The sequence below is a fragment of the Phaenicophaeus curvirostris genome, chromosome 1, assembly GCF_032191515.1.
Source record: "Phaenicophaeus curvirostris isolate KB17595 chromosome 1, BPBGC_Pcur_1.0, whole genome shotgun sequence".
NCBI classification, from domain to species: domain Eukaryota; kingdom Metazoa; phylum Chordata; class Aves; order Cuculiformes; family Cuculidae; genus Phaenicophaeus; species Phaenicophaeus curvirostris.
The window spans coordinates 165226102-165236560 of record NC_091392.1 but is presented as its reverse complement, the minus strand read 5'-3'; the positions used below and the strand labels follow the sequence as shown (position 1 = coordinate 165236560).

Genomic DNA, 10459 nt, shown 5'->3' with positions numbered 1-10459 from the left:
TCAAAACCATGGGGAATTTCCAAAGGACTAGACAAAACATACACCATCTGTGTTTGAAGACAGTGGTTAAAAAAAAAAAAAGTAGGCAATTTGGGAATTTTAGGCTTGTCAACCTGACATCAGCCCTCAGACATCCATTTATCCAGTGTGAAAATTACCTACCCAATGTAATAAATAGTAAGAAATTATACCAAGCAGTTGTATGACACGGTACTGTTGATCAATATTAATATATAGAACAAAAAATCACAGAACCATAGAATAATTAAGGTTGGAAAAAACATCTAACATCATCCTGTCCAACCGTCTGCCCAACACCACCAAGCCTACAAAACCATGTCCCAAACTATGTCTGTATGGGTTTTTAACACCTCCGGGGTGGGGATTCCACCACTTCCCTGGGCAGCCTGTTCCGATGCTTTACCACTCTTTTAGTAAATAATTTTTTTCTAATAGCCAATCTAAACCTCCCCTCACGTAACTTGAGGCCATTCCCTCTCGTCCTATCCATTGTTACTTGGGAAAAGAGACCAACACCCACCTCACTAGAACCTCCTTTCAAGCAGTTGTAGAAAGCAATAAGGTCTCCCCTCAGCCTCCTTTTCTCCAGTCTAAACAACCCCAGTTCTCTCAGCTGCTCTCATATTAGTTTTGCTTTGGTTTTTAAGGCTATTTATTTGTTTGAAATTGAACTGTGGAATAATGTTTTGTAAGAAAACACCTTATCTACTGCCATGGATTTTCAATGATAATCGGGACAGCATTTGGAGGACAGAGCACAGGTGCTCACAGTCGTGGCTTACTGAACGTGGACTCCAGAGATGCTGAGATCCCTGGGACTACTAATGCAAACCTTAGACAGATGAATGGAAAATAACAGATGACAAGACAGAGACATTTTACTTTGCTTTAGTGCATTCCTTTACTAGAATAAGCACTAGCTGGAATCAGCAGTTCAAAAGATGTTAATAAATTGGAGAGGATTTAGAAAGGAGACATGAGATGACTAAAGGACTAAAAAACACGCCATACTGACAGACCACAGAAGCTCAATCATTTCTCCTAGTACTAGTAACTTTTTTACACTGCGAGTCGATTGGGGAGCTGCTCTGGTTGACAGCTAACCTGCCTTTTTCTGTTTTCATCTGCACCAGGTCCCTCTATTGGTTTTCCCCATGGCCACATAAGCAGTGCCAACACAAAACTGGTTACAGGGACAAACGGCAGGGAACTGAAGGAAAAGACAGAACACTTTCTTCAGCTATGTCGCATTGCTGAAGAAAACATTACAGACCGCTCAGGGTGGAAGCCAAAGCTGGTGACATTTGCAGCAGAACAATTAATTGAGCACAGTGGCGTCATCTTTTTCACCAGCAGTATCATTCATGAGATTAGATGACAATCCAAGAGATTTCTTTGTCTGATTTCAAGATTCTACTGTCTTGCAGAATATGTTATGAAGAATAGTAGACAATCACAGAATCACAGAAACACAGAATGGCTTGGGTTGGAAGAGATTTTAAAGATCATCCTGTTCCAACCTCCCTGACGTTGGCAGGGATGCTTTCCACTGAATCAGGTTGCTCAAAGTGCCATCCAATCTGGCCTTGAACAACTTCCAGGGATGGGGCATGCAAGACTTCTCTGGGCAAGTTGTGCCAGTGCCTCACCACCCTCACAGGAAAAAGAATTCTTCCTAATATCTAGTCTAAATCTCCCCCCTTTCTGCTTAAAACCATTACCACCTGTCCTATCCCTGAACTTTCTGAAGAAGAGTGGGTCCCTTTGGTGGGCCTTCCTGTGGGTCCCCTTTAAGTACAGGAAGACTGCTAGAGGGTCTCCCTGGAGCCTTCTCTTTTCCAGGCTGAACATTCCTAACTCTCTCAGCCTTTGCTCGTATGGCACGTGCTCCAGCTTTCAGTTTATATTCACAGACTCTCTTGGACTCGCTCTAGGAGATCCATGTCCTTCCTGTGTCAAAGAACTGAACGCAGTACTCCATGTGAGGTCTTACAAAAGCAGAGTAGACAGGCATAATTTGGAAGTGAACTGTACGAGTTGAGGAAAATTGGGAACTTTTTGATAAGGCTATAGATTTTCGGAAAAAAAAATCCATAATTGGGACCCTTCACTAAAAGAAAAAAAAGACAAAAAAAAATCATCACATTCCTGGAACAGTCTCTGCCCTTTTAAAGGAAAACACTTTAACTTTAGACCTCTAATAATCACAGACGTTGCTGTACTATGAGAAGAGAGTTGATCACTATGCTATTTGGAAAATTTGAGTCAAAACCAAACTACATCCAAACCTACAGAAGTCTATGTAGTTACAATGATATGCTCTGCTAAAGGACCGTTTATTAGGTGTTGGTGTGACCCTGAAATTCGGCCATGTCCAGAAAAGCAATCAAAACTGAGGTGGCAGTGTTATGGGTTATTGCAGCTATGTCTGAAAACAAAAAGGAAGATCACTTCTGTCATACCAGCACTGTGTTCCCTCCTGAAGAATGCGTGCACAGGGGAAGGTCTGGAAGAAAGGGCTTTTACTTCTTTTTACATCACAGTCTACTCATCAATAAACTAATGAAGTTGTGATTTACCTCAAAACTACAAAGGAAAACGATATATCGTGTGCTTTTTATCAATGGAGCTATTTTTTTATCACAGTTTAGATGTGCTGTTCTCATCTTCTCTAGCTGAATTTCAGTGAGTTAACACTTACTCAAATTCTCAGCCTAGAATTTGAGTAAGTGTTTAACTCATGAATTCAGCTAGACGACAGATGCAGAAGCAGCAATCTGCAAACTGTGATAAAAAACATCGCTCCATTGAAAAAAGCACACGTTATATCGTTCCTTCCCTTTAGTGTTTTGAGGCTAAAATGACAAATTCATAGTTTATTGATGAGTAGAATAGCTTGAGCTGGAAGCGACCTTAAAGCCCATCCAGTTCCAACCCCCCTGCCATGGGCAGGGACAACTTCCACTGGATCAGGTTGCTCAAAGCCTCATCCAACCTGCCCTTGTACACCTCCAAGGATAGGGCATCCATGAATATTAAAAATATTAACCCACATCTGTCCATCTCCCTAAGCAAGGTATACTGCTCACACTGTTATTTCCAAGCAGCTAATCACTGAGCTTTTTTGAGGAAGAAAAATATTTCTTTCTTCGAGATGATATCAAATAAGATCTAGAACAAATAAATCATATTAAGCATTATAGCTTTTTCAGGGGGTTTGGCGTTGCAAAATAGGAGCAAAGTGTGAATTTACTGTTTGGATGAGGCAGAATAATGTCTTCAATTTCTTGTGACACCAAGAAATTTCCGAAAACCTGCATAAAGCTGCTCCCAGTTTATGCAAAGATTTCTCCCAGCTCTAATTTCCTCACAAGGAAATAGATCTGCTTCAAAACCCTGACTCACTGTTGCCAACAGTTTTCAACAGAAGTATCAAATATTCCTCAGTATGTGCTAAATAACTTTTTGGGCAAGAAATGTACAACAGAGCTTAATTTTATTCCAGCTTGAACACACTGGAGAGTGGAACAGAGAAGAAATGTGGTAATTTGACTGACTGTGGATTTGACTGACTGTGGTTTTGACTGTCTCAGCAGTTGTGCTGCTTATTTCCAAGAGACTACTTGTAACGGCAATATTAATACTTCAGCAATCAGATATGGTTTCGTTTAGCAGCAGTCTTACATCTAATACAGTTCACTGCAAGCAGAAAAACACGTGCAGCTCACTTTAATGAAAAAACATCAGCAGTTTCATTAAAAAAAACCCTGAATGCTAATACTTGCTAAATAAATAATATTTCTCCACTAATTTTTCATTACCAACTATGCTGAAGATCATAGAATCATAGAATGGTTTGGGTTGGAAGAGACCTTAAAGATCATCCAGTTCCAACCCCCCTGATGTGGGCAGGGACACCTTCCACTACATCAGGTTGCTCAAAACCTCATCCAGCCTGGTCTTGAACACCCCCAAGGATGGAGCATCTACAACTTCTCTGGGCAACCTGTCAAATCTAGCCTCTGCAAAATATTTTCCTGCACTTTTTGATCCATTTCTGCAGGCCAAAAGGCAGGAGTGGTCCTAAAATCCCTATGTTCATAACAGAAATTTTCTCCAGCAAAGGCTCCAACAGACAGGTTTAAGACAGGCAGCCGCGAAGGGCTGTTCTAACTAGGCTCAAAGCTGTTTGAGCTACACTTGGAACCACTGCAGAAATTTGGAGGTGGGAAGCAGTTTTAAGCCGTTCTAGCCCACCCATTCATTTGGCTGATTGGCGAGTGTTACAAAAGTGTGACTGCTTGACTCGTCAGTCTATAGGGTTGCAGTACACTTGGACTACTGTGCCCTCCCTTGACAAAAGGTTTTTATGTAGGCAGTGCCAGGCATTAATTACAGTAATTTGCTGTTAGTCGTATTTCCTAAGGAAAATAGGATCATACACTTGCGTTGTCTGTTTGGATGGACATCTGTCCCCTTTAACAACTTCTGAGCTCATGGGTAATTTCAAACTCAATCAAAAGAACTAGAAAACTCACAGATGTTTCTTGCTTACAAATTCCATGAATACTGCTGGTTGGGTAACGGAAAGAGGAGAAAAAAAAATATCTGTGGTTCAGAGGGAGAAAAGTAGAATTCAGCCATAGTCTTCAGCATAACAGAAGATGATTCTGCCAAAGAACATGCCATCTTTTACCTCGCAGAAGCCAAATAAAAAGAATGGGGGTGAGCAGAGTAATTGAAAAGGAAGTAAAGGAAATGAGACCTAAGCCTGCAGAAATACACTCAAAATTTTGTTGCTTGTGGAACAACCTTCTGTCTTATATTGATCCATAATAACAGAGCTCTCAAATACTATTGAGCTGCCAAATAAAACAGCTGATTAAACTTCCCTCAGCTGGTTCCTTTGTATTATAATCACACTACCCAAGAAAGATTAAATATAGAAGTGCTTCACACACAGAGATTTTACTGTTAGGGTTATAATAGTTCACTAGAGATCACAGGGTAGCTAGCACGACCACTCTTCTCTTCATTAACAGAATTTCTAAATGCATTTCTGTCTCATAATTTATTTTCTTAGGTATTAATGTTTCTCTCAGTAAATGAGTACTATATACAATGTTATTATTCTCTGGCTTCACAAAAAATAAAAAGTCAACATTTTATTTTAACAATTATTCTGTGTTATTCAAATTAAGCTGTGTAATCACTATGGTTTCATGAGGACTGACTTACCAGTACTTATAAAATTTCTCTGTGGCACTTGAAAGTATGCAGTCTGAGCTTTATATATTTGTTTATCTTGCCATGAGCTCTACTACAAATTCTTATCACATAATATTCTTCGCTTGATGTTTCTGCTTCACCTATTAGTTAGGAGTCTTCACTGAAGTTATGAATATGATACTGTGGAAGAGAAAGCGAAGCTAACACCACCTTTACCAAGAGTAAAAAGGACAGCATAAACCACGCAACTGTGTAAATATTTAAAGAACAAGAATTTAATTTGGTATGCAATGTTTTCTTAGGAGGATCTTTATTTTCAAACCTATACATGTGAAGATAAGAATGAATCAGTGGCTTGTTATCTACATGTATAAAAATATAAACATCCTATCAAACATCTGCAAAGTGACCCTTTTCTATTTGCATCACTGAAAAGACCAGTGCCTTAACTTCTAATTAAAAGAAAGACTGCCTTTTTTTTTTAATAGCACTTGCAAATACTACTAAATTTATCCATAAGCACACGAACTGCGAACAACAACAGCTAACAAATGTACACAGGGATCTAGCATTGTGCCTTTAGACTGTTTACTTTCTGCATGTCAGCAGGTTAGAAGCGTCATCGTGTTTATCAATAGAAGAGAGCAGTAAAACTCAGGGACTTTGCCTTGGGCTCTTTATCTTTTAAAAATTTTACTGAAATTACTGAACAATGTTTAAGTAAAATTTCATCTTCTGTGGAAAACCATCAAATGACTGTTACATTTATGGCACTGTCATTTCAATCCTAAATGCAATAAGTTATTAGTAAATAAAGGGCCCCATTTCCTAATACTAACACTTAAGCGGTTTTAGCACAAACACAAAGATTAAAAAAATCATCAGTTTATGTTTTTATTACACTCATTTTAAGTTAAAATATGCAAATTTCTGGGTCATCTGCCAGCAAACTGACAGGCAATCACAGATTAAAATACAGGCAATCTTTGTTTTAGAGATGCATTCTGCCACCTGGAAGTTTAGTTATGATGCACATTCAAGCAAATATGTAATCAATTTCAGTTCTACAAGCTGATGTTTGTATTCAGTTTTTCTGTAGAAACAGGTATAGGAAACCAGTAAAACATTAACATATTATGTACACAGTGTAATATGCAAATACTCAGCTAGATATATGAAATTCTGTAGCACTGAAATGATTAAAAAACTAAACGATCCATGTAAAATGTTTTTATACTGTATATCTATGTACACTAAATCACAAGTTCAATTTAAACTGCCTCTAGTCATAGATCTTATGATGGATATAGTAAGCTACCAAAATCTTAAAAAAAAGAAAGCTATCTAGAGCAAATTTGAACACTTTACTGAAAACTGATTTTATACAAAATCTTAAAAAACATACTTCAGGATTACTTAACAGAAACTAGAAAAAGACGGTCGTTATTCTTGCGAATGGCATTGTAAAGATTTCGTAGCTGTGATCAATGTCCTTTCACTTGTGGTATAAATAAGTTAAGCACAAAGAAATGATCTCAGAGTAAGGCATAGGACAAACAGATTTTGTTCCGTCTTCGGGGGTACTGGCCTCTCACTCTGTCTTATTGCTTACCTACAATAATTTGGCAGGAATACATTTCTCTCCTTTCAAAAATACTCCACTATACAACTATCTACAACTGGATAGTACCCAGCGCTGTCGTAAGCACATCTTCAACTTAATAACATTGATAAACAATTTTGATAATATACAAAAAAAAAAAAAAAGCCATGGTTATGCAAATTATTGTCAGGTTTATCTGGCTGTGCATGCAGCTAATTAAAGACCAGGTGGTAAACACAGAGGCTGAGCACTGAAACTCAATTCCTTACGTATGTAGCTATAGCTCGTTTCAAAGAAATTAAAATTTTAAAAGAAAACTCTATGGTAAAATTCTTTGGTTAGAATACAAGTGCTAGCAGTATTTCTAAATTTGGGGTTAGAATAATTTATTATTCCAAAATTTTAAAAAATGTAACTTCAAGCCTTTAATAAGTGCTGCTAAGTTCTTCAACACTTTGAATATCTTTCGGGTATTTTTCCATCAGGGTCTGAACGGTCAATACAGATTTTAAAATCAAATCTAGGTTTTAAAGCGAAGTGCCTTCATACCCCGGTCTTCAGGAATTTTTAGAAAGAGCTGTTCCCTACTGTAAAACCTGCTGCTCAGATTTTCTGTTCCAAAGCAAGCTATGGCTGCCTCCCCTGGGAAAGAAAGACTGCTAGATAGCACAAATCAAACACAGCTTCACTTTTAGAAGGGGTAATTTCCCCTGAAGAAAGTTGGCTTCATTCATTTTTGAGGATGGCCTTAATCCTTTCTAAGAAGGTACTTAACTCCCAGCACTGTCATTGTCCTGATAGTACCACCATCAAAACTAAGCAACCAGTTCTTTAAAAAGTGGTTTCAGCATCAGTTCTGTTGGCCTCAAAGTTTTACAGCATTAACATGACAAAACTTAAAGTAATAAGCAGGGTGCTCTCAATCACACTTATGATGTACATCTGCATTAAATCAACGTACATGATTTAACCTTTCGAGGAAGCCAGCCCTGCCTTCGCCCTGGCAAGCCTGGCTTCACCTCGCCCCCATCTTTTTGAGGGTCTAAGGAAATATGCATTGAGATTTCTCTGCATACTGCAGATGGGAACTTAAAAGAGGACTTAAAATAAGGACTTCACACTACCCGTGAAAGTTACAGTTCACAAGCACTTTAATTTTTCAAAGCATTGTCGCTTTACCTCTCAAGAGGATAAGCATGTGTCTCTGATGACACTTTATAGTTCAAGTGGTTGGTTATGCAGTGAAACTGTCCTTTCACATCAGACTCACATGACTGCTGTGCAGGTCCTGGTCTGTTTTAAGAGCTTGGAGAGGGGAGTTCAGAGAGACAGGGGGCAGAAAAGGAAGATGGATGCAACCCATCATCAAGAGCTGCACACTCGCCTCCTGCAAAATTACTCATCTCTACAGATGAAGAACAAGCTGAAGTGCCAATCCCTCACAGGCAGGGATCACTTCCATGGGATGGTCCTTCACAGATAGGCTAAAAGAGACCAGTAAAGATCCGTCCAACAAGGCAAAACCTCATTTAAGGGTAGGGGGATGAGAAAAACCAGCCATTTGTCATGCCGTCTCCATTACAACTTGCTGAAAAGCAACTGTAATGTTCCTCAGCCCCTAAACGAGTGGGTTTTAAAACACTGCACCCTGACAGAGCCAATACCTCTGCTCCTGTGCACGGAGAACGGTAGAGGTTGGACAAACAAGCGCACCTTTCACAGGCAGGTATTTGCCTGCTCCCACTACCTTTCTCCTTCCTCGCTACCAACACAGCTACTGGGAGGGTGGGAGGCAGGGTGACCCTGTGAGCGAGGCCACAGTGGCCGAGCGGGGCCACGGTGGCCAAGCAGGACCATGGTGGCCAAGCAGGACCATGGCGGCCGAGGCACCGCACAGCGACCTCCTGCTCCCGGGGCTGTCGGGAGGTCCGTGCCGGAGGTGCGAGGGCCATACTGGGGGCTGAACCGCCTCGGCGAAGGGCAGTGGGGTGACGAGAGCTTCGAAGAGACCCTCTGCGTCCTCCATCCTCCGGGCGGGGAGGTGATGGCGAGCAGGGGCCTCCGCGCTGCCCCCGCCGGGAGGCCGCTCAGTCCCGGCAGAAGACGTACTCGGTGTAGCTGGTCCAGATCTTGTCGTCGGCGGGGCCGCCCTGCTCGGGGGCGAAGGCGCAGGTGCCGGTGGAGGAGCAGGCGGCCATGCGGAACCCCGCCTCGGAGAGCCGGTCGAAGGCTTGCTCGAGGAAGTTGAACTTGAGGTAGTAGCGGGCCGTGTAGCGCTCGGGGGGGCGGTCGGGGTCGCGGCTCTCGTTCAGCGTCTCCCCGAAGACCTCCTTGGCCAGAGCCGTCTTGCCGCAGACGGTGATGCGGGCCACGCGGCGGAACTTGGCGTCGGCCTGCGCCTCCCGGCCGATGGTGTAGGAGCCCCGGTAGCCGATGGTGATGTAGCCCGAGCGCCGCCCTCCCGCCCCGTCCAGCGACTGCGAGGGCGTGAGCAGCGGCGCCCCCGAGGGGCTGCGGCTGGCGGGGGGCGACGGGGCGGGCGCGGCGGCTCCTCCCTCCGCCGCCTCGGGCTCCGGCGGCTCCTCGGCGCAGGCCGAGCCCTCGCGGCGCGGGGCGGCGGGGCGGGAGGAGGCGGCGGCGCCCCGGGCCTGCGCCAGGCGGCGGGCCAGGTCGGGCAGCTGGAAGTACTCGGCCTCCCGCTGGAGGCGGCTGCGCTCGGGGAAGTGCTCGGGCAGCACCAGCTGCAGGTCCCGCAGGTAGTCCAGGATGTAGCGGAAGAGGAAGCCGTCGCGGTCGAGGAAGAAGCGCCCCTTGCTGTCCCGGGGCAGCTCGCCGGGCTGCTGCTGCGAGAACATGCGCCAGAGCAGCGAGTCCCGCACCGACACCACGGTGCAGCGCCGCGTCACGTACACCTGCCCGCCCACGTTCAGCTCCACGATCTCCGGGAAGGACGACCAGCCGCCCGCCGCGCTCCCCGCCGCCGCCGACACGCCGCCGCCGTTCGGCATCCCGCGGGCGCTGTCCGCCAGGGCCATGCCGGAGGGACCCCGCTGCCTTCCTCCTCCTCCTCCTCCTCCTTTCCTCCTCCTGGGGCTCCGGCGGCAGCGGAGCGCGCAGCCCTCGCCCGCCGGAGCCTCCCGCCCCGTCTGTGGCTGTGGCCGCCGCCGCCCGGGCTGCGAGCGCCGCGCCGCCGCGTTTATGTAGCGCGGCCGCGCCTCGGGGGGCTGAGCCGAGCGCGGGGAGGGGCGGCCCCGCAATGACGCCGGGTCCCCCCGCGTCCCTTCCCCTCCCTCGTCCTCCTCCCTCGGCCACCGAGCCTCTCCCCTCCTGGCAGGGGACCCTCCTTCCCTCCGCCCTGCATCCCGCCCCGGCTTCTCCTTCTTCCCGCGGCCGGAGGAGACGCGCTGTCCCCCGGCTTAGCTCGTCTAAACTCTCGCCAAGTGAGCCCCCCCGCGACGAGGTAACCCGTCCCCTCCCTCCCGTCGCCTTATCATAGAATAGTTTGGGTTGGAAGGGACCTTAAAGATCCCCCGGTTCGACCCCGCTGCCGTGGGCAGGGACGTCCCGCTGGATCGCGGGGGGATCGCATCACGCAGAGGAAACTGT

At 45.1% G+C, this 10459-nt stretch overlaps 1 protein-coding gene across 1 annotated transcript; it reads right to left on the bottom strand.

Annotated features, from left to right (window-relative positions):
• Positions 1 to 5503: 5503 nt before the first annotated feature.
• KCTD12 (potassium channel tetramerization domain containing 12) lies at positions 5504 to 9935 on the bottom strand. Its single transcript, XM_069880025.1, has one exon. The coding sequence runs from the start codon at positions 9886 to 9888 to the stop codon at positions 8941 to 8943; it is 948 nt and encodes a 315-aa protein (XP_069736126.1). The 5' UTR covers positions 9889 to 9935; the 3' UTR covers positions 5504 to 8940.
• Positions 9936 to 10459: the final 524 nt, after the last annotated feature.